A 24,413-nucleotide genomic window follows, 5' to 3' on the forward strand; every position below is an offset into this window, starting at 1 on the left:
GCAAGGTGACCAAGGCTTTTTGGCACTGTTAATTTTTCTTTTTAACCTTCTTCACCTGACAGAGTGGATCATCTGATATTTTTATAGAGCCAGTTGATATGGACATGGCAATACCTCATGTCTACTTTTTGCTTTTTTCCCCCCTAGTTTTTACATTTTTATATATCTTAAATTTGGCCCACTGTGGGACTTCAACTTTTTGGAGTCTAATTCCCTCGGAAATACATTACAATACATGTGTATTGTAATGCATTGGCTTTCCTTCCCTGCACAATGACCGTATCAAGGCAAGGGTTAATGCGTCAGTGACTGTTGGACCCCTTCTGCTTATTGAGCGGGCACAGCTCCTACAGCCGCCCAGTCAACCCGCCATACCTGTGCTGCGTTGTGGTTTGTCGATGCTTTTTGGAAGCCACGCCCCCTTCCGTCCTTCTCACAACAGCCTCTCTCATCCATTACTGCACGTGCCATGGAGGAGCTACAGCGTCCATGCCTGAAGGAGTGTGCATGTGCTGCTGTCTGGGTCTTACAAGCATATTGTGCTTGTATCAGAGGTCCCTTCCTTCTCTAACTGGCACTCCTGGTTGTGCAGGACTGGCAGGGTCTTAGTGGGAACGCTTGTTAAAAGCAGGAGGAAAGAAGATTGTAAGGAGAAGCTCTGATGACCTGCCCCCTCTGTCTCTCCTGTACAGAGAGCATCCTGCTGGCATGTAAGGACACAGCAAAGCTAGGTAATTGCTGAGGACCACAAACTGTGAGCAATCCAAGTGTCTGTCCTGTTTATGGCCCGTCTGCACAGTGACCTTATCACAGACATTCCAGCCATACCAAAGGGTCAGGAGTGGAGATGAGCGAATCGAAGTTGATTTGCATAAAAAGTTTTCAATACTGTACGGAGCTAGCTCTCCGTACAGTATTAGAATGTATGGGCTTCGATGAGCCGAAGTTATTACTTAAAGTCTCGCGAGACTTCGCATAATAACTTCTGAAGTTCATTTATACTGTAAAAAAAACAATTCCCGAACCCTGGTTCGATTCCAAGGTACCACTTGAAACCGAACCCGTGTGAAAACAGAAATTGAAGTAAGGAATAAAAAACAAGAAATTTGCAAAGGTTAGTGAGGACTATGATGGCAATAAGGTTTATAAATGGAGGAATAAAACAGGAAGAAATGTCCAGTCCGAAGGAATGTCAAGTAATAACTATACAGGTCCTTCTCAAAAAATTAGCATATTGTGATAAAGTTCATTATTTTCTGTAATGTACTGATAAACATTAGACTTTCATATATTTTAGATTCATTACACACAACTGAAGTAGTTCAAGCCTTTTCTTGTTTTAATATTGATGATTTTGGCATACAGCTCATGAAAACCCAAAATTCCTATCTCCAAAAATTAGCATATTTCATCCGACCAATAAAAGAAAAGTGTTTTTAATACAATAAAAGTCAACCTTCAAATAATTAAGTTCAGTTATGCACTCAATACTTGGTCGGGAATCCTTTTGCAGAAATGACTGCTTCAATGCGGCGTGGCATGGAGGCAATCAGCCTGTGGCACTGCTGAGGTGTTATGGAGGCCCAGGATGCTTCGATAGCGGCCTTAAGCTCATCCAGAGTGTTGGGTCTTACGTCTCTCAACTTTCTCTTCCCAATATCCCACAGATTCTCTATGGGGTTCAGGTCAGAAGAGTTGACAGGCCAATTGAGCACAGTAATACCATGGTCAGTAAACCATTTACCAGTGGTTTTGGCACTGTGAGCAGGTGCCAGGTCGTGCTGAAAAATGAAATCTTCATCTCCATAAAGCTTTTCAGCAGATGGAAGCATGAAGTGCTCCAAAATCTCCTGATAGCTAGCTGCATTGACCCTGCCCTTGATAAAACACAGTGGACCAACACCAGCAGCTGACATGGCACCCCAGACCATCACTGACTGTGGGTACTTGACACTGGACTTCAGGCATTTTGGCAGTTCCCTCTCCACAGTCTTCCTCCAGACTCTAGCACCTTGATTTCCGAATGACATGCAAAATTTGCTTTCATCCGAAAAAAGCTTCTCTGTAGCCCAGGTCAGGCGCTTCTGCCGCTGTTTCTGGTTCAAAAGTGGCTTGACCTGGGGAATGCGGCACCTGTAGCCCATTTCCTGCACACGCCTGTACACGTGGCTCTGGATGTTTCTACCCTAGACTCAGTCCACTGCTTCCGCAGGTCCCCCAAGGTCTGGAATCGGTCCTTCTCCACAATCTTCCTCAGGGTCCGGTCACCTCTTCTCGTTGTGCAGCGTTTTCTGCCACACTTTTTCCTTCCCACAGACTTCCCACTGAGGTGCCTTGATACAGCACTCTGGGAACAGCCTATTCGTTCAGAAATTTCTTTCTGTGTCTTACCCTCTTGCTTGAGGGTGTCAATGATGGCCTTCTGGACAGCAGTCAGGTCGGCAGTCTTACCCATGATTGCGGTTTTGAGTAATGAACCAGGCTGGGAGTTTTTAAAAGCCTCAGGAATCTTTTGCAGGTGTTTAGAGTTAATTAATTGATTCAGATGATTAGGTTAATAGCTCGTTTAGAGAACCTTTTCATGATATGCTAATTTTTTGAGATAGGAATTTTGGGTTTTTCATGAGCTGTATGCCAAAATCATCAATATTAAAACAAGAAAACTACTTTAACTACTTCAGTTGTGTGTAATGAATCTAAAATATATGAAAGTCTAATGTTTATCAGTACATTACAGAAAATAATGAACTTTATCACAATATGCAAATTTTTTGAGAAGGACCTGTATAAGCTTACCCACGCAAGGTATTTACATAGAGAACAGAGGTTATACGCAAAACTATACCACTAATCAGAGAGTTAATGAAAACTTTAAAGGTTTTCTACCATCAAAATTTCTGTTATGTAGCTGACTGACATTAGCGATGTGCTAATGTCAGCACTACATAAGTGTGTTTTTTACATTTGTCCCTGCAGCCGTTCTGCTGAAACGTTTACAATATGCTAAGGAGCATAGCTAGATGCTATGTGGGAGTAGATTCAGCACCTAGAGGCTCGAAAAAATTAACTATGTATACCGCCCAGGTCCTCAGTTCCCTGCCCCGCTCCTCTTGATTGATGTCCAAGTTCCATGCATCGTTGAGGAATTCCTGCGCCGTTCACTTCTGTATTCGGCACAGTGAGTGAAGGGCGCGCTCCTGGTGCCGGCTTCCTCACTGCGCCGACTACGTCACAGTGAGAAAGCCGGCAACAGGAGCGCGGCCTTCACTCGCTGCGCCTGCGCTGAATACAGAAGGGGATTTCATCAAAGATGCATGGAACATTGACATCAATCAAGAGGAGCTGGGCGGGCAGAACGGAGGACCTGGGTGGGATACATGGTTAGTTTTTCGAGCCTCTAGGTGCTGAATCTACGCCCACATAGCACCTAGAGGCTCATTAGCATATTGCAAAGGTGTGTATTTTAGCAGAACGGCTGCAGAGACGAATGTAAAAAACACACTCTTATGTACTGCTGACATTAGCACATCGCTAATGTCAGTCAGCTACATAACAGAAATTCTGGTGGTAGAAACCCTTTAATAATAGTAGAGATGAATATAGGTATCCACATAGAAACTAGAAGTACTTCAGGGTAAGAAAGAAAAAGGAAAAAACGCATTACACCAAACAGGGCTTAAGATCAAATTTTATAAGTCCTTGTGGCTGCAGGTTTTCAAGCCTATAGATCCATATAGATCCTATAGACCTCACAGCAGTTTATTTCCATTAGTGGATCCCCTCCCCACCACTTCTGGTTAACCTTTTCGATTCCAGTGAACAATAGTCCACTGTGATCTTTACCATGAGCTTTTTTTAAATGTATGGCAACACTATGTTTCTCTAAACCTTTGTTAATGTTCCTAATGTGCTCCTGTATTCTCATTTTAAGTTTTCTCATAGTACGTCCAACATATTGGAGGCCACCAGGACACTCCAATAGATAGACAAACCCCTGTGTGTTCGCATGTAATTTCACCCTTGATTTTGAAACCAGAATCTTTCTTTATGGATCGGTCTGTCTGAACACTTATTTTTCTATTTTATTTTCTTCCGGTTTTTGCATGGATGTTAAAAACCACACCATGTAAATTTGCTCCTCTTTGCGCTGCCATTATTTGTAGCGCTATAGCTATGGACTAAACGGTTTGTAGATTGGGGGCCTTCTTATATGTAATGTCTGGTTGTTTTGGGATCGCGGTCCCCAATATGTGATTTTTTAATACTGCCCAATTTTTCTTCACAGCATTTTTTTTTTTTTTATAAGACCCGCATGTACATTATATTGGGTAAAAAATGTGAACCTAAAATCTTTTAACTTTTGCTGTTCCTCGGTCTTTACTGTACTACATTCTTCTATATTTTTACTTTTTACTAGCTATTGCTAGTTGTTCCTTTTGAATATCCTTACTCAATAAAGCGATCCTTAATTACCTTCCTTTGTCTTCAATAGTCTACGTCAGTACAATTACAATGGATCCTTTTTAGTTGTCCTTTAGGGATATTTTCCAACCATGGACTATAGTGGCAGCTTTTCATATCAATATATGCATTGACATCTGTCTCTTTAAAGAAAGTTCTGGTCTTGAAAGAATAAAAAGTCAAATGTAAAAAATTTATAGAAGTGGAAGTTATAGTGCTTGTGAAAGTTAAATTCCAGTCGTTCCTGTTGATGTCAGTAGTCAAATCTTCTAGACCATGACTCTCTTCTACCCATATCAGCAAGCAGTCGTCTATACAGCGTTTCCACAACATTAGTGTGCCTTTTGGTTGTTTTTAACCACCTCAGCCCCCATAGCTTAAACACCCTTAATGACCAGGCCACTTTTTACACTTCTGACCTACAGTACTTTCACCGTTTATTGCTCGGTCATGCAACTTACCACCCAAATGAATTTTGCCTCCTTTTCTTCTCACTAATAGAGCTTTCATTTGGTGGTATTTCATTGCTGCTGACATTTTTACTTTTTTTGTTATTAATCGAAATTTAACGATTTTTTTGCAAAAAAATGACATTTTTCACTTTCAGTTGTAAAATTTTGCCAAAAAAACGACATCCATATATAAATTTTTCTCTAAATTTATTGTTCTACATGTCTTTGATAAAAAAAAAATGTTTGGGTAAAATAAATGGTTTGGGTAAAAGTTATAGCGTTTACAAACTATGGTACAAAAATTTGAATTTCCGCTTTTTGAAGCAGCTCTGACTTTCTGAGCACCTGTCATGTTTCCTGAGGTTCTACAATGGCCAGACAGTACAAACACCCCACAAATGACCTCATTTCGGAAAGTAGACACCCTAAGGTATTCGCTGATGGGCATAGTGAGTTCATAGAACTTTTTATTTTTTGTCACAAGTTAGCGGAAAATGATGATTTTTTTCTTTTTATTTTTTTTCTTACAAAGTCTCATATTCCACTAACTTGTGACAAAAAATAAAAACTTCCATGAACTCACTATGCCCATCATGACAACCTTGGGGTGTCTTCTTTCCAAAATGGGGTCACTTGTGGGGTAGTTATACTGCCCTGGCATTCTAGGGGCCCAAATGTGTGCTAAGTAGTTTGAAATCAAAATCTGTAAAAAATTGCTGGTGAAATTCGAAAGGTGCTCTTTGGAATGTGGGCCCCTTTGCCCACCTATGCTGCAAAAAAGTGTCACAAATGTGGTATCTCCGTACTCAGAAGAAGTTGGGCAATGTGTTTTGGGGTGTCATTTTACATATACCCATGCTGGGTGAGATAAATATCTTGGTCAAATGCCAACTTTGTATAAAAAAATGGGAAAAGTTGTCTTTTGCCAAGATATTTCTCTCACCTTTATAGAACAAACCTCTCCTTCCCCATGGGACAATGTGCAAAGCGCAAATCGCCCAAAGATGTGGCGAAGTACATTATGCACTTTATCCTAGGTGAAAGGAGAGGTTTGCAGCAGCTGTGAGAGAAAGGGCCCTAATAGCCCTGTGTGCCTGTCCTGTGAGATGCAGTCCCTATGCTAAGTGTACCTGTGGTACTTCCGGAAACACTCCCCTAAGCATAGGTCAGGGCAGTCAGGACAGAAATAGCGGGTGTCACGCCTTATTCCACTCCTGCTACAGACACAACATTTTTTTCAGGGTGACGGTTGGGTTGAGGTACCAGGAACGACACTGGGGAAATGTCGCTCGTGTAGACTGCTCACTACACTGGTGGTTGGGGCCACGGAACCTCCTGGATACAGAAGGTTCTCGATGATCTCTTCCTGAAATTTGAGGAAGGATCGTGTTCTCCCAGCCTTACTGTAGAGAACAAAACTATTATAGGCAGCCAATCGAATTAAATATACAGACACCTTCTTATACCAGCGTCTGGTGCGTCGGGAAACTAAATAGGGAGCCAACATCTGGTCATTGAAGTCCACCCCTCCCATGAGCAAATTATAGTCGTGGACACAGAGGGGCTTTTCAATGACACGGGTTGCCCTTTCAATTTGGATTGTCGTGTCTGCGTGAATGGAGGAGAGCATGTAAACGTCACGCTTGTCTCTCCATTTCACCGCAAGCAGTTCTTCGTTACACAAGGCAGCCCTCTCCCCCCTTGCAAGACGGGTGGTAACGAGCCGTTGGGGGAAGCCCACGCGACTAGGTCGCACGGTGCCACAGCAGCCAATCTGTTCTAGGAACAAATGCCTGAAGAGGGGCACACTTGTGTAAAAATTGTCCACATAAAGATGGTACCCCTTGCCAAATAAGGGTGACACCAAGTCCCAGACTGTCTTCCCACTGCTCCCCAGGTAGTCAGGGCAACCGACCGGCTCCAGGGTCTGATCTTTTCCCTCATAGATCCGAAATTTGTGGGTATAGCCTGTGGCCCTTTCACAGAGCTTATACAATTTGACCCCATACCGGGCGCGCTTGCTTGGGATGTATTGTTTGAAGCCAAGGCGCCCGGTAAAATGTATTAGGGACTCGTCTATGCAGATGTTTTGCTCGGGGGTATGCAAATCTGCAAATTTCTGGTTGAAGTGGTCTATGAGGGGCCGAATTTTGTGGAGCTGGTCAAAAGCTGGGTGGCCTCTGGGACGAGAGGTGCTGTTGTCGCTAAAGTGCAGGAAACGCAGTATGGTCTCAAAACGTGTCCTGGACATAGCAGCAGAGAACATGGGCATGTGATGATTTGTGAAAAGTATGTGGATAGCTCACCACCCTCCTCAATAAGGTAGGGGTGCTCTAACCGAAAGACTGTACACTCAATCAGTCCAGGGAAGATATGTAAAAAAATAGAAAAAAACGGCTGGCACTCACTATGTGGTTTCACATCAAACAACAATTTATTAACCGCTAATTCAACAATGGAATAATAGCAGCAATGCATACAATATTACAGTAAAAACATAGATATTAAAAAAAAAAACTAAAAAATAAATAATATAAAATACAATGTACTGATGGTAGCAATGTTTGCAAAAAAACGCACTAGAGTGTAATCTCCTGAAGATGTATTGAACAACAGTGATCCTTTGCCTGATGGCAGTGTGTATCCAAATTAATTGTATCAGGGATACTGTCTCTTTAAATAGAGAATATAGCCAAATCCACAGGCTGTATTGGCTGCTGCTGGGGGATATCGTCTCTCTCAATAAGTTTATCTTCAGCAGTTCCTTTGTTAGTTAATATTATAGCCTTCAATAGTTAGGTATGTTGTGGGTTGTTGGGAAGTATTGCTTACCCACATTGGACGAGTCTCCGGCAGTCTGGTTCCACCGCTCGTTGTACCGTTCACTCTCGGCGTCCCCGCACTCTGGTGTTGGTCACGTGGTATGCCAGAGATATCGCGGGACTTGAAGACTCCAGTCCGATGTTCCTATGCAGGGTGCAGGTCAGATGAAAGAATGGAGCGCTCCACTTGTGCAAGATGGTTTAGATTTCATCGATCATATCCAAGAACTTGATATCAGCAGGGATATAACGCTAAACGTGTTTCGAGGACTTCAATCCTCTTCCTCAGTAGCTATATCCCTGTTGCTAAATCCCCTCCTTTTATATCTTCATAAACAATCCACAAAATCTGGGCTGGAATCACTTATTCCTATAGTGCGATTTTTGGTGCGTTTCTGGTGCGGTTTTAAAATCGCATATGCGTTTTTTATGGCATTAGAACCGCAACCTCTTAATCAGTATTAGTCTGTCCAAACGCAATAATAATCCAATATAAAATACAGAAATATTGTACAATATATAAAATTGTATAAAAAACATTATAAAATCATGCCTTAGGAGATCTGTGTTCATTTATAAATAGATAAGAACTGAATGATAATTTTATAAAAAACAGTAATTCATACAAAAACTATCGGGCATCAAAGGGCCTCATCCTATACCTCTATATTCTCATATTTCTTCTAATACTGATATTTGCAGTAGAGGATGATGTAAGGGGAGGCGTGCCCATCAGCAAGAGGGGATCACAGCACCGGTAAACGGCCAAGCATGTGATCCCCAATTGAATGAGGGGCACACCGCCTGATCTACAAGAAGCCGAAAATTTCCAGTTCGGCATTTAAGCCAACTGGCATCAGGCTTCCAAAGTTATAGATTTGCTTGGATTCCGCCCTAGACATCCGCTCGATATGGTTTCCACCCCTCCAATGTCTATCAATTTTTTCTAGGGCCACAAAGGACAAACCTGTAGGGTCTTGTCCGTGGGCTTCTTTAAAGTGCCTTGAGAGTGAGTGTTTGTCATATCCCATGTGATGATTTGGGTTCGTGGACCAATATGACCGCAATTCATGCTTTTTTGTCAGGCCCATGTTGAGGAGAAGGCCCAGAAAAATTTTAATTTCGGAAACTTGGACTGGTTTCCACTGGAAAGGCTGGGCATAAAAGCTTCCCGGGTTGGCGGATATAAATTGAGTGGCATACCGATTTGTTTCTGCCACGACTAAGTCCAAGAGCTCCGCAGTCAAGAACAGCTCAAAAAATCCCAGGGCCGAATCGATCTGAGCTGTCTCAACCCGAACTCCAGACTGGGCGGTGAAAGGGGGAACTAATGGTGCGGCTGAAGTTGGTGACTGCCAATCAGGGTTTGCCAGCACCTCAGGGACTCTAGGGGCTCTACGGGCCTGTCTTTGCGGTGGCTGTGACGGAGTAACTATTGCACGTGCCACCTTACCAGCTTCAACTGCCCTTCTGGTGCTCACCACTTCACCATGTTGTACGGCAGTGCTGGTACTAGGTCCAGGATCGGCTGCGCTGCTGGTGTATGCCTCACCACGTAATCCGACAGCGCCAGCCCCACTCTGCTGCTCTTGAAACGGATCCTGCACAACCTGTGGTCTAGCGACACGGGGCCTGGTGGTATCGGGGACCTCAACCTCCTCGTCCGAACTTTGGGTCAGACTGCCACTGCTTTCTACAGGTTCATATTCTGACCCGCTAGATTCGTCAGATGAGGGTTCCCATTCCTCATCCGACTGGGTCAGAATCCTGTAGGCCTCTTCAGAAGAATACCCCCTGTTTGACATTTGGACTACTAAATTTAGGGGTATTCCCTGAGACTACCCAAGAAAAAAAGCAAGCCTGTCTTACAAATGGGAGGCTAGCTAAGTACCGGAGGCCGCTGCGGTTGATAAAAAATATCAAAACTGATTTTTTTTTTTATCGCCGCAGTGCTTGTAAAGTGATTGTGCAGTGATCAAAAAAAAAAAACGCACGTGTGGGCGACCGATCAGGCCTGATCGGGCAAACACTGCGTTTTGGGTGGAGGGCGAGCTAAGGTGACACTAATACAATTATAGATCTGACTGTGATCAGTTTTGATCACTTACAGATACTATAAAAGTACAAATGCTGATTAGCGATACGCTAATCAGCGAATAAGTGACTGCGGTGGGCTGGGCGCTAACTGACGCTAACTACCTAACCAAGGGACCTAAACTATCCTAAAACTGTAAGTCAATACCAGTGGAAAAAAAAGTGACAGTTTACACTGATCACTAGGTGATTGACAGGGGGCGATCAAGGGGTTAATTTGAATGATGGGGGTGATGGAGGGTGATCTGGGGCTAAGTGTAGTGTTTGGTGGGTACTCAGTTTTGTCTGCTGCTCTGCTGGAACCAACCGACGAAAAGGACCAGCAGAGGAGCAGACAAGCCATTTAACACCTTATATTTATAAATATAAGGTGTTAGATGGCTTCTGATTTGATTTTTTTAAAAATCAGCAACCTGCCAGCAACTATCATTGGCTGGCAGGTTGCTGATGAAATACTACTCTAACTTTTGCCGGCCCGCGATGCGCATGCGCGGGCCGGCTGTGACCGAAATCTCGCGAGAGGACGCGTATATGCGTCCAGGAGGAATCAATCAACTACCTCCAGGACGTGTCGCTGCGTTCGGCGGTCCGGAGGTGGTTAAACAGTTCACTAACAACTGGAGAAATCTGAGTGATTAGTGCCTTATAATACTCCCCGGTAAATCCGTCTGGCCCTGGTGCTTTAGAGTTACCTAACTGTTTAATAGCCCCCTGCAATTCCTGTAAGGATATTTCTGAGTTTAATTTCTGGAGTTGTTCGTCTGTGAGTCTAGGAAGTTTAGCTTTGGTAAGGAGAGATCCCGACATATCGCAATGGGTCTCGTCTTGATATAATGCTTCGTAGTACCTTCCCAGCATAGAGTTAATTTTTGCCGGGTCACAGGTTATACCACCCCTAGGATCCCTCAAACTCGCTATATGTTGGGAAGGTCTCATCCCTTTCGCTAAATTAGCCAGAAGCTTCCCTGACTTATTTCCGTATTTGTACATTTTGGTTTCCATTTCAGTAAGCCGCAGAGCCTCTCTGTCCTTCAAGGGTCATTGATGCCCCAGTGTCCAGGTCAAAATTAAAAAATCTGACATGCGTCACTTTGTGGTAATAACTTTGGAACACTTTTACTTATCCAAGCCATTCTGAGATTGTTTTCTCGTGACACATTGTACTTCATGATAGTCATAAATTTGAGTCAATATATTTCACCTTTATTTATGAAAAAATCCCAAATTTACCCAAAATTTTGAAAAATTCACAATTTTCCAAATTTCTATTTCTCTGCTTCTAAAACAAAGTAATACCTAATAAAATATTTATTACTTAACATTCCCCATATGTCTACTTTATGTTGGCATCATTTTGGAAATGTCATTTTATTTTTTTAGGACGTTAGAAGGCTTAGAAGTTTAGAAGCAATTCTTAAAATCTTTAAGAAAATTTCCAAAACCCACTTTTTAAGGACCAGTTCAGGTCTGAAGTCACTTTGTGGGGCCTACATATTTGATACCCCAATAAATGACCCCATTGTAGAAACTACACTCCAAGTTACTCAAAACTGATTTTACAAACTGTTAACCCTTTAGGTGTTCCACAAGAATTAAAGGAAAATGGAGATGAAATTTAAAAATTTCACTTTTTTGGCGGATTTTCCATTTTATAAAAAGAATTTCTTTAACACATTGAGGGTTAACAGCCAAACAATACTCAATATTTATTACCCTGATTCCGCGGTTTACAGAAACACCCCACATGTGGTCGTAAACTGATGTAAGGGCACACGGCAGGACGCAGAAGAAAAGGAATGCCATACGGTTTTTGGGAGGCAGATTATGCTGGACTGGTTTTAGATGCTATGTCCCATTTAAAGCCCCCCTGATGCACCCATCCTGTAGAAACTCCCAAAAAGTGACCCTATTTTGGAAACTAGGGGATAAGGTGCCAGTTTTATTGGTACTATTTTGGGGTACATATGATTTTTATTTGCTCTATTACGTTTTTTGTTAGGCAAGGTAACCAAAAAATGGCTGTTTTGGCACCGTTTAGTTTTTTTACAAGATTTATCTGACAGGGTAAATCATGTGCTATTTTTATAGAGCAGGTTGTTCCGAACGTAATGATATCAAATATGTCTACTTTCTTTGTTTTCACTTAGACATAATAAAGCATTTTTGAAAAATAAAATAAATTTGTTTCTGTGTACATTTTCTGAACGCCATGTTTTTTATTTTTCTGCCGATCGTCTTGTGCAGGGGCTCGTTTTTTGCAGAAAGTGTTGAGGTTTTTATTGGTACCATTTTTGGGTACATAGGATTTTTTGGATCATTTATTACACTTTATGGGGCAAGGTGACCAAAATATTGGCTGTTTTGGAACAGTTTTCATTTATTTATTATTACAGCGTTCATCTGAGGAGTTAGGTCATGTGACCGTTTTATAGAGCAGATCGTTACGGACATGGCAATACCTAATATGTATACTTTTTCTTATTTAAGTTTTACACAATAATAGCATTTCTGAAACCAAAAAAATAATGTTTTAGTGTCTCCATAGACTGAGAGCCATAGCTTTTTCTATTTTTTGGGCGATTGTCTTAAAAAGGGTATAATTTTTTTGTGGGATGAGGTGACGGTTTGGTACTATTTTGGGGGTCATAAGCCTTTTTGATCGCTTGCTGTTGCACTTTGTGATGTAAGGTGACAAAAATGGCTTTTTTTTTTTTTTTTACGGTGTTCACCTGAGGGGTTAGGTCATGTGATATTTTTATCGAGTAGGTTATTACTGATGCGGCGATACCTAATATGTATACTTTTTTTTTTTTATTTCACTTTAACAAAATAGCATATTTGAAATAAAAAAAATTGATTGTGTCTCAATGTTCTAAGAACTATAGTTTTTTTTTGGTTTTTTGTTTTTGAACGATTTTCTTATGTAGGGTCTCATTTTTTGCGGGATAAGGTGACTGTTTAATTGGTACCATTTTGTTTGATATACACCTTCAGGGCTCCAGATGGCGACCAAAATGGTCGCCAATGCGACTTAGGATTTACAAATGGCGACAAGACTTTTTAGTCTTGTCGCCATTTGCGACTAGATCCGCAGCTCTGCAGTTGAATACAGAGGCGGGGCACAGGAGCTGATAGTTCTCTGCCCCACCGCCGATGTTCTTCTCAGCAGCACAGAGCGCAGTGGAGAAGGAGTCTCTCCCTCCCCCCTGTGCTGCTGCCGCCGCCAATAAGAAGGAAGGAGGAGGAGGGGCTGTGGCCACTGCGCCACCAATGAAGATAACTGGCCTGTTAATACAAATACAGGAGGTGGGTGCCGGAATCAAATAGCCGGCACCCGACCTCTATGACAGGGAGCTGTGATCAGCGGCAGTTAACCCTTAAGGTACCGCACCCCTGTCATAGAGGTCGGGTGCCGGCTATTTGATTCCGGCACCCGCCTCCTGTATTTGTATTAACAGGCCAGTTATCTTTATTGGTGGCGCAGTGCGCCCCCCCAACACCCCAGTATAATAAACATTGGTGACGCAGTGGGAAGTGCCAATGAGGGTTAAAAAAAAAATAACTCACCTCCTCCAATTGATCGCGTATCTGCCGGTCTCCTGTTCTTTCTTCAGGACCTGTGGTGACGTCACTGAGCTAATCACATGGTCCATTACCATGGGGATGTACCATGTGATGAGCACAGTGATGTCACCACAGGTCCTTTGACAGGTCCTGAAGAAAGAACAGGAGACCGGCTGCTACGCGATCAATTGGAGGTGGTGAGTTTTATTTTTTTGCGCCACCAATGTTTATTATACTGGGGGGGGGGCACTGTGCCACCAATGTTTATTCTGGGGGTGGGGGGGGGGCGCACCGTAGTATACGGTAATCATATCTAACTTGTGGGTATTGTTAAAGTATTCCAATCATCTTAAATCTAGCGCTGTACTACTAACTTCTTTGCAGTCAGGAGGCCGGGTGGGCGCTCGTAGCGTAGCTCACTTCGTCACGCGCCTGCTCCGCCCACTTTATGAATGAAGCAGGCATCGGGCCCCGCTGCCATTACAGAAACAGATGCAGGCCCCTATTCACTATACAGGGACACTATCATGTGATATATTTATAGAGACGGTCGTTACGGACGCGGTGACACCTAATAGTGTATTTTATTTTTTCATTTTTTATAGGAAAAGGCAATTTATTTTTTTAATTTACATTTTTATTTATTTTTTTATTTTAACTTTTATTATTTTCACTTTCTTTTTTTATCAAGTCCCTCTTGGATCTTGAAGATCCAGTGGGGCTGATGGCTGTACTATACTTTGCAATGCTCTTGCATTGCAAAGTATAATACTATCAGATGTCCTGTAGGTGGCAACAGCAGACGCTTTTGCAAAGCGTCCGGTTGCCATGACAACTATTGGGCGCTGCCATCACAGCGCGGCAGCCCCGATTGGTTGAGAGAGGGAGCCCCCTCCCTCTATTAATCCCATGGATGCTGCTGCTGCGGCATCTTGGGGGTTACAGCAGAGTGTCAGCATAGAGCTGACACTCTCTGCTGATGGCGGTGGCTCAGGAATGGAGCTGCCGCCATCAAACACAGCAGGGGGACCGGACCGCATCGGGGGCAGCGCTTGAAAGGGGGAGGGGGAAGGTATAGCCAGCATTGAGGGAGGCAGCACAAATGGGGGCAGGAGAAATGTATGGGGCGGACCGCATCAGGGCAGGCTGCATGAATGTGGATGGGAGTGGGGGGAAATGCATAAGGGGACAAGGGGGGGCTTGGAGGCGCACAGATCGGGGGGCATGAGGACACTACCTGATTTCAGGCTCTGATCTGCAGAGCGTAGATCAGAGCCTGGAACAGGCATTTTTTCACTGCCGCAATCCGATTGGTTAGTCTGCACAGACTAACCAATCGGATCGATTGTCGGCAAGGGACCACTCTGATTGGTCCCTTGCCGACATTACTGCACTGTAAGCTGTCCGTGACAGCAGCAGTGCCTGGGGCAGAAGCTTTAATCCAAGCGTTTTGCAGCGCTTGGATTAAAGAGCTGGCTTGACGTTTATACACGTGGTAGCTGCACGGGGCATGTGCAAATATCACGTATATAAACGTATTGCAGTTGTGAAGGGGTTAACATACATAAATGGCAAACAATTGTAAAATAAAAAGGAGAAAACATTGAAAGTTCTGATACTTAGCAGTTACGTGGTAAAAGTCCTTTCCTCCCAGGAGATTCTGGCAGAGTAATGGTGCACAAACCAATTCGATTGGATCTCCCACTTTGTGACGCCAAATATCCCAGGGATTAAATTTTTTGTTTTTCCTCAAAGGGCAGGCCTGAGGGGGATTCTCCCTCACACCCCTGACTCAGCCCCTGAGCTGAGCTTAATTACACATGCAGCTTGCCCCCCTGGCCATCTAGGGAACATGTGTGAAAATATCCAAAATATATTTTCCCAGTTGCCCTGGTGAAGATATAGGCCCCTGCCCTTCTTCATAATTCATCTCTCACCGTTCCAAGTCCTAGCATATCAAACGATACAAGTAAGTCAAGACCTGAGGATCCTCTGGTGGGCCACTCCAAAACTGCTAATCTCAGGTGGTGGTATGGTGTGGGTGCTTGATAAATGTCATGCTATACCTTTACAGCATGGTAAGAGAAGGAGTTAAATATGTGAGTTATCTCATATATCACATTATTCCACAAACCTTTCTTTGCTGCTGAATTTCGAAAAATTACATCCAAGAAACTTTATTTTCCATTGAAGAAGTGCCTCTAAATCCAACGGAGAACAGGCATCTTGCACAAGGCTTTGCCTAGTTCGTGAGCCCTAAGAAGAGTTTGTTTTATTGTCGGAGATGAGCGAATTTCCGCTTATGAAATTCATTTGGTGGTAAAAGGTGAATTGCGTTATGGATTCCGTTACGACGGACCATAACGCAATTCTATGACTGAATGAATGCCTCTAAAGGCATTCCGTCCTAAAATTGCATTATGGGCCGTGGTAACAGAATCCATAACGCAATTCACCTTTTAACACCAAGCGAAGTGTGAATTTCAAATTATGAAATTCGCTCATCTCTAGTTATTCCATTGCTTCCCAGCAATGAAGCATGTTATTGGGAGATGCCCTATATACACAAACAACTGTTTTCTGTTGAACTAAGAATTTCTCTAGTTCTGAGTGTCTTTTTGTTATAAACTCCAGAACAGTACACCGATAAGGAGAAGAGAGCAGTGTAATAAGGTTTTTATAACATTTTAATGCTATGTAAAAATTGAAACTAAACAATTTACTTGTGTAACCTAATTATCTCTAAGACCTTTACAGCCATTTGCTCTGGCTGCAAATTAACTATTGTCTGAATTATGTTAAAATGTGTCTGAGTCAATTTTGAGTTTTTCACCTGACACTAATATTCTGTTTCCATTTAATGAATGTTTTAACTTTCTTATTAATGTTTTCCAAACAGAGAAAAGCTCTCCAGGATCCCCATGCAGAATGCAGATAACTCTGAAAGAAACAGCGACTCATGCTACGTAACAAGATTGAATATGTAATGTAAATATCTTGCCATATATATAGGGATTAACATCTATAAACAAGTTTTAAAACTTTTTGTTAAAGATTCATACAGATCTGATTAAAATAGAAAAACTTCAGCGCATTTTTAATGTTTTTTTTGTCTCTAATAAAGCAGAATTTAAAATACATTGGTTTTCTTTGTATTGTTAAATATAAAGACAATTTCATATTTGCATTGTCATTGGTTCTTTTTAAGGATTTCTTTTGCAATAATTATCTTTATGGTAAACGTTTAATATTCTAAGCCTTAACTCCACACATGAATGTAACTGATGTGATTGGCTGCTGTGGGCAGCAAAGACATTGATTATCTAAGGCTACTTTCACACTAGCGTTCGGGGCTCCGCTTGTGAGTTCCGTTTGAAGGCTCTCACAAGCGGCCCCGAACGGATCCGTCCAGCCCTAATGCATTCTGAGTGGATGCGGATCTGCTCAGAATGCATCAGTTTGGCACCGTTTGTCCTCCGTTCCGCTCAGCAGGCGGACCCCTGAACGCAGCTTGCAGCATTCGGCTGTCCGCCTGGCCGTGCGGAGGCAAACGGATCCGTCCAGACTTACAATGTAGTCAATGGGGACGGATCCGTTTGAAGTTGACACAATATGGCTCAATTTTCAAACTGATTCGTCCCCCATTGACTTTCAATGTAAAGTCAAAACGGATCCGTTTGCATTATCATGAACAATGGTAATGCAAACGGATCCGTTCTGAACGGATCTAAGCGTTTGCATTATAGGTGCAGATCCGTCTGTGCAGATACCAGACGGATCCGCACCAAACGCAGGTCTGAAAGTAGCCTTAGTTTTTGTATAATGTTTCTTCCTCTGTAGAGCAGTGTGCAAAAAAACAATGGATGTCCATGGGACAAAAATGCCAGTCAATGAGGGGTAAAAAAACACATCCAGAGGATGCTGTGATCCCAAGAAAAATCTAAAAAGACCCAAAAAACTTGTTAAAGCCACTTCAGAAAAAAACTGCGGTGAACTGATGCAAATCTTAGGCTACTTTCACACTAGCGTTCAGAGCGGATCCGTCTGGGGTCTGCCCAGACGGATCCGCTCATATAATGCAGACTTTGTATCCGTTCAGAACTGATCCGTCTGCATTATATTGTAGAAAAAATTCTAAGTGTGAAAGTAGCTTCAGACTTTACATTGAAAGTCAATGGGGGACGGATCTGTTTGAAAATTGAGCCATATGGTGTCATCTTCAAACGGATCCGTCCCCATTGACTTACATTGTAAGTCTGGACGGATCCGTTTGCCTCCGCACGGCCAGGCGGACACCCGAACGCTGCAAGCAGTGTTCAGGTGTCCGCGAGCGGAGGCTGAACGCTGCCAGACTGATGCATTCTGAGCGGATCTGCATCCACTCAGAATGCATTAGGGCAGTACGGATGCGTTCGGGGCCGCTTGTGAGCCCCTTCAAACGGAGCTCACAAGCGGAGCCCCGAACGCTAGTGTGAAAATAGCCTTAGTCGTGTTTCATGTGGCCACCTACCAAGTTTTAAAACCTCATGTGATTTTACCTTGAATTGTGAAATCTTTTGCCTTTTATCACCTTTTTGAAGCTGTGCAACAAAACCCTCATTGAACAGACTGGTTAAAACTAGGTATTTGGCATAAAATATGGTGCCATTCTGCAAGTGTGATTGCACCGTAATCCTGAAAAACACCATTTATTTTAAATCGCCAACCCTAATAAAATCTGATCAACATGGTAATATTTGTGCCATAAGCCACCCATTATTTGACTGAAACATTATATAGTAGAAGAAACCAACTGATCGCAAAACCTCACTGCCAATCCAGGGCATATCTTCCCCTGGCATCACCGCTATTCCACAGCCAAAACTGTCTGCCCACCTTTGTAGCTAGCTGTATCTCTCTGCAACCAGCTAACCCTGCAGATAGTTGGCAATAATACTGACCAAGTTTTGTGACTGCTTTGTTTGATCCAAATGGGGACGTACCGCACATGTCATGTTTGCGGACAAGCCATTCTGCTGATAAGTTAGTGATGAGCTCTCTGTGGCCCAGGATCCATACTTAACTATACTTATACTAATCAAAGGGAGCACCAGTTAGGACCATTTAACCCCTCAGGTTCTGCAGTCAATAGTGACTGCAGCATCGGAGAAGTTAGAGAGGGAGTAGTATCTGTTCAGTCCTGTAGTGAACATCCCCAGACTTGCCCCTGGTCTCTTCACCTTTCCAAAAATATTGATCAAAACTTGTCAGAAATCTGTATGTGACCCCCAAAATCATACCATTAAAAACTACTGCTCATCCCGCAAAGAAAAACAAGCCCACACACAGCTCAGATGACAGAAAAACATGTCACTTTCAAAGCAGACTTCTGCAGCTAAGAGGTTTACCTATGGAGGGGTCTCCCTTTCACCCAATTGGCTCCCTGCAATCAGCCTGAGGCCTTACACAGGGCTCAGAGCCTTTCAGCTAGCAAAGCCTATAAGGTTCCCATCATCTATTTATCCACAGGACTGTGACAAGGGGACATCCTCTGCGTCTGGATGAAAGATTTGTACACAAACATAGAAGAGGATTCTTTACGTTAAGAGCAGTGAGACTATGGAACTCTGCCTGAGTAGGTGGTGATGGTGAATTCACTAAAGGAGTTCTAGAGGGGCCTGGATGTATTTTCAGCTTTTTTTTTTTGCCTTCCTCTGGATCAACTTGCAGGATAACAGGCCGAACTGAATGGACAGATGTCTTTTTTTTTTGGCCTTATAAACTGTTAACTGGTCCTTAAAGTTTGTTTTGGAAATCTTCATTTACATTACATCTTCAGAGGAAATTAGAATTTTACTCATTTTTGGCTAACAATCATATTTTTAATTGGCCTTTATTAAAAATATTGAGCTATTCTGGCAAAAAAGGTAAACTTTTGTTCTCGTACTTTTTTCCATTGGGGGAGACAGACCATGGGTATAGCTTAGAGGTATTAGTAGGAGGGACACTATGCAAATACAAAAGAGCTCCTCCTCCTCGGGCTATACCCCCCGACTCCACCAGGAGGAACTCAGTCTTTGCTTAGTGTCTGATGAAGGAGGATGACACTTAGTTTTTTCTACTCCCTTTTGTTATTTTCTTCTAGATGGGGACACAGGTCGGCATAGCGCCTTCCTGGTCCCACATGGAGTGCCCGCCGCTGTCTTTGGGACATTGCCCGGCTGCCTCTATTTTCCCCCAAGAAGGCAAGTGGATCCGGGCTCGACCTGTTAGCTCTGGCATCCCACCAGCCCCTGGGTCACCTGCTGCTGCCCTCCATCCAGAGCACTGAACTCAGGTGAGTCAGATGTCTGAAGAGTTGAGCCCTGCTGGTACAGGACAGAGGGAGAAGACTTCAGGAGCAGATAAGTATAAGGCTGCATCCTTTGTGTCTCCCCCTCCCTCTGCACTAAGACCTATGGGCCGCCTGGGTGAATGGGGAATTGGGTGTAATTCCTTCTGTCTGGGGCGCAGGGATTTATGGAGGCAATTATTAGGGCAGGCGTCACCACTGCGGACGCTCCATGCTCTTTCTGGCGGCATGACTGATCTTAGAGCGGCGCCGCTTTTTTCTGCAATCGCAGCGCACAGCCCCCCTCCGGTCTCCGCTTTATTGAGGCCCTCCGGCACCCCTGCTAGGGGTGCCATGCCTTTCATTAACCCGAGCGGCGCCGGGGGCCATTTTTCTTTAAACCTGCGAGTGGAGCGCACGCTCTTTTCGCGCTTCTATGACGAGTCTTGGGGGCAGAGTCTAGCACTTCACTCTGGCTCCTTCCTCCGTCGGCTGAGAAACTCCTCACGCGTGTGGCTGCTCCCCTGCTCCTCTCGTGTTTGTCTCCTGTGCTGTTGCCTGGGTGGTAGGATTTTTTCATCTCCCAACTGCATCTAGACCTTTTTTTGTGGGGCCATCATGCCTAAGTCTGTTAAGACCTCTTCTCAGACCCCAATAGGGTCCTGTATGGAGTGTCTTCTTCCACTTTCGGTCACTTGTACCTGTGCCTCCAGCCCTGCCCCTGGACAGAACACCCTTCTCCCCCTTCTCTTGCCCAGCCCCCCTACGGTCACTGTGGAGTCTGCGGCTCCCGCTTGGGCATCCGCCATGTCCAGTGCGGCCGCTGATTTGGCCTTATTCGCCAAGGCAGCCATGTCCTTTATGGAACGTATGGCAGTTTCCAATCCTGTGGCGCCAACCACTCCGTCTCCTCGCAGTGGTTCCCGCAGAGGACGCCTGACTACTAAGAGGGAGGAGTGTTCGGACGACTCTTCCCCCCCCCCCCCCCCCCTCCTAAGCTCTCCACCATGGTGGCTGACTTGGTAGCGGCTGTCCGCAAGACCTTTAATCTCCAGGGGGATTCTCCTCCTTGCACTAGGAGGGAGTTCGCCCTTTTTCCTCCCAAAAAAACGGAGGCTGCCGCCTTTCCGGTACATGAGAAATTTTCCGCGGTCATATCTAGGGCCTGGGACCGTCCTAACCAAAAGTTTTCTGCCACCAAACGCATGTATATTCTTTATCCTTTTCCGGCGGACAGTGTGAAGTGGTTTTCTCCCCCTAGGGTGGATCCCCCGGTGGCCAGGTTAGCCAAAAACACGGCCCTCCCTGTCCTGGACGGCTCCTCTTTGCAGGATGCTGTGGACAGGCGCCTAGATTCTCTGTCCAAATCCATTTTCTCAATGGCGGGCATGTCCCTGCGACCTGCCTTCGCCTCGGCATGGGTGGCCAGAGCTCTCTCGGTGTGGTTGCAGCGCCATCACCAAGACCTGGCGGAACAAGATGCCTCTGCTGACACACTGGATTTGGTTCTCCAGATGTCGCAAGCTTCCAAGTTCCTCTGTGAGGCTTCCATGGACATTGGTTCCCTCTTTGCCCGCATTTCAGCCCTCTCGGTCATTCAGCGCAGGGAGGTCTGGTTGAAGGTATGGGACGCTGATGCTTCCTTCAAGCGTTCCCTGGCTAACCTCCCCTTTGAGGGTTCCAGACTTTTTGGGGCTCAACTGGTTGAGTTCATCTATGCCGCTACTGGGGGCAAGAGCACTCATCTTCCCCAGCCTAGGTCTTAGCGCCCCTTTCGGACTAGGTCTTCTGGTTCCCGGTACCAGTCCTTTCGCCGCTTCTCTTCTAACAGGACATCGCCTGCCTCCTCCGCTGGGGGGTCACAGGACTCCCGCAAGAAGCCCTCCTTCAAGCCCCAGCCTTCCTGGCACCCGAGGGCACAGTCAGCCCGCCCCGCTGCTCCCAAGCAGTCTTCCGCATGAAGGGGCGCCCCCACCCCTCGTGGTGGGGGGCCACCTGCTCTCTTATCAGCGGGTTTGGAGGGCTCATGTTCAGGACGCATGGGCTCTAGAGATTGTAACGTCAGGTTGCAAGATAGAATTCACGGCCAGACCGCCGGAACGTTTTTTCCCTTCTCGAGTTCCGGGGGATCCGGCCTGAGCCTCGGATCTCTTGATGGCAGTTTCTTCCCTTCTGGACCGGGGGGTTATTACCCCAGTTCCCCCAGAGGAACAGAGCACAGCTTTCTATTCAAATCTGTTTGTGGTCCCAAAGAAGGAGGGGTCAGTGCGTCCGATCCTGGATCTGAAGCTGCTCAAAAGTTTCTGCGGGTTCGGAGGTTTCGTATGGAATCCCTCCGTTATTGTTTCTCTTCTTCCAGGGGAGTTCCTCGTGTCCGTGGACATCCAGGACGCCTATCTGCATGTCCCAATCGCAGAATCTCACCAGCGATTCCTGCGCTTCACCATTGGTGGTCGACACTATCAGTTTGTCGCCCTTCCTTTCGGGTTGGCGACCGCCCCTAGCGTCTTTACCAAGATTCTGGCACCGCTCATGGCTCTTCTTCGTACCAGGGGCATTCCTTTGCTGCCCTACCTGGACGATATCCTGATAAAGGCCCCCTCGCTTCCGCAGGCCGAGGACAGCGTCCAGATCACTGTTTAGACTCTGGAACAGTTCGGTTGGCTGATCGATTTCCCAAAATCCCCTCTCCTCCCATCCCAGAAGCTCTCCTTCCTGGGGATGATTTTGGACACTTCGACCGCCAGAGTATTCCTGCCAGTCTCCAAGTCCTCCCAGATCCAGGGGGCAGTGTCACATCTACTGCGCTCCCCGAGCCTCTCCATACGGAAATGCATGCGGGTTCTGGGTCTTATGGTAGCCTCTTTCGAGGCCATTCCATATTCCCAGTTTCACACTCGCTTGTTGCAACAGGAGATCCTTTCCCTCTGGGACAAGACCTCTCGGGGTCTGGACTATCGCGTCCGCTTGTCTCAGCGGGTTCGGGCAGCTCTCCCTTGGTGGCTGTCCCCGATGAACCTGAGGTCGGGCAAGTCCTTCCTCCCGTTCTCCTGGACGATCGTCGCCACTGATGCCAGCCTCCTGGGTTGGGGCGGCGTTCTCCAGTCTCGCACGGTTCAAGGGGTTTGGTCGGCGGCGGAATCTTGCCTTCCGATCAATATTCTGGAGCTGAGGGCGATTTTTCTCTCCCTCTCCCATTTGACTCCTCTCCTTGCGGGCCTCCCGGTGAGGATTCAATCGGACAATGCCACGGCCGTGGCCTACATCAACCATCAGGGCGGGACCCGCAGCCGGATGGTGATGCAGGAGGTGACGAGAATTCTGACGTGGGCGGAGTCACATGTTCCGGTGTTGTCAGCAGTTTACAATCCAGGAGTGGACAACTGGACAGCGGATTTTCTAAGCTGCAACAAGTTGGATCCAGGCGAGTGGTCTCTGCATCCAGATTTATTCGAAGAAATCTGCCACAGATGGGGCCGTCCGGATGTGGACCTGATGGCGTCCAGGCTCAACAACAAGCTCCCGGTGTTCCTGGCTCACGTCCGGGATCTGAAGGCGTACGGGGTGGACGCGCTGGTGTCTCCATGGTAGGATTTCAGCCTCCTCTGTCTTCCCTTCGCTTCCTCTACTATCGAAGGTTCTACGCAAGATCGAGGCGGAAGGGATTCCGACCGTTCTCATCGCCCCATAGTGGCCTTCGCTGCGCGTGGTTCTCAGACGTGGCTCGGATGCTGGCGGACGCCCCATGGCCTCTTCCCGACATAAAGGATTTACTGTCTCAGGGCCCGCTCTTCCACCGGAATTTACGGTCTCTTCGCTTAACAGCGTGGCTGTTGAAACCGCCATCCTGAAGAAGAGGGGGTTCTCTGATTCAGTGATTAGAACCATGATCCGTGCGAGGAAGCCGGCTTCTTCCCGGATTTACTATCGTACCTGGAAGGCCTTCCTGGCTTTTTGTGAGAACTCGGGGTTCCCTCCCCTTCGTTTTTCCATCCCGAGGGTGCTGTCGTTTCTTCAGTCCGGGCTTAAGATGGGACTGTCGCTGAGTTCCCTGAAAGGTCAGGTTTCGGCGCTGACCGTCTTTTTTTCAGAAGTCCCTTGCTCTTATGTGTCCTGTGAAGACTTTTCTTCAGGGGGTGGCACATTCGGTTCCCCCGTATGTTCCCCCGTATGTTCCCCCTTTGCCTCCTTGGGGTCTCAATTTGGTCCTGCGTGCTCTGCAGACGGCCCCCTTCGAGCCTCAGAGAGGTCTCCCTGACTTTTCTCACCTGGAAAGTGGTCTTCCTCGTGGCCATAACTTCCATCAGACAGGTGTCGGAGCTGGCCGCTCTTTCCTGCCAGAGCCTTTTCTGGTTTTTCACCAGGATAAGGTTGTGCTCCGTCCGGTTCCCTCCTTTTTGCCCAAGGTAGTCTCTCCCTTCCACCTTAACGAGGATCTTGTCCTGCCCTCCTTTTGCCCTTCTCCGTCAAACCCCAAGGAACGCGCTCTACATTCCCTGGATGTCGTCCGGGCCCTGAAGGTGTATCTCACGGCTACAGTTTCTGTCCGCTGTTCAGACTCCCTCTTTGTAATTCCTGAGGGACCTCGTAAGGGTCTGGCGGCCTCCAAGGTCACTGTTGCGCGATGGATCCGCTCGGCAATTTCCGTGGCTTATCGCGCTCGTGGTAGGGTTCCCCCGGCTCAGATTACCGCTCACTCCACTAGGGCGG

The 24,413-nt window shown here is 45.7% G+C and overlaps 1 protein-coding gene across 1 annotated transcript in view; it reads left to right on the top strand.

Moving 5' to 3' along the window:
* The window catches only part of LOC120989557 (chromatin assembly factor 1 subunit A-B-like), a 148,696-nt gene extending 132,163 nt beyond the window's left edge, over positions 1-16,533 (top strand). Inside the window, exon 10 of the mRNA XM_040417744.1 lies at positions 16,293-16,533. Within this exon, the coding sequence (XP_040273678.1) occupies positions 16,293-16,363 (71 nt within the window). The 3' untranslated portion in view covers positions 16,364-16,533. The remainder of the gene's footprint in view (positions 1-16,292) is intronic.
* Positions 16,534-24,413: the final 7,880 nt, after the last annotated feature.

Source organism: Bufo bufo, chromosome 2 (assembly GCF_905171765.1).
Source record: "Bufo bufo chromosome 2, aBufBuf1.1, whole genome shotgun sequence".
NCBI lineage: Eukaryota > Metazoa > Chordata > Amphibia > Anura > Bufonidae > Bufo > Bufo bufo.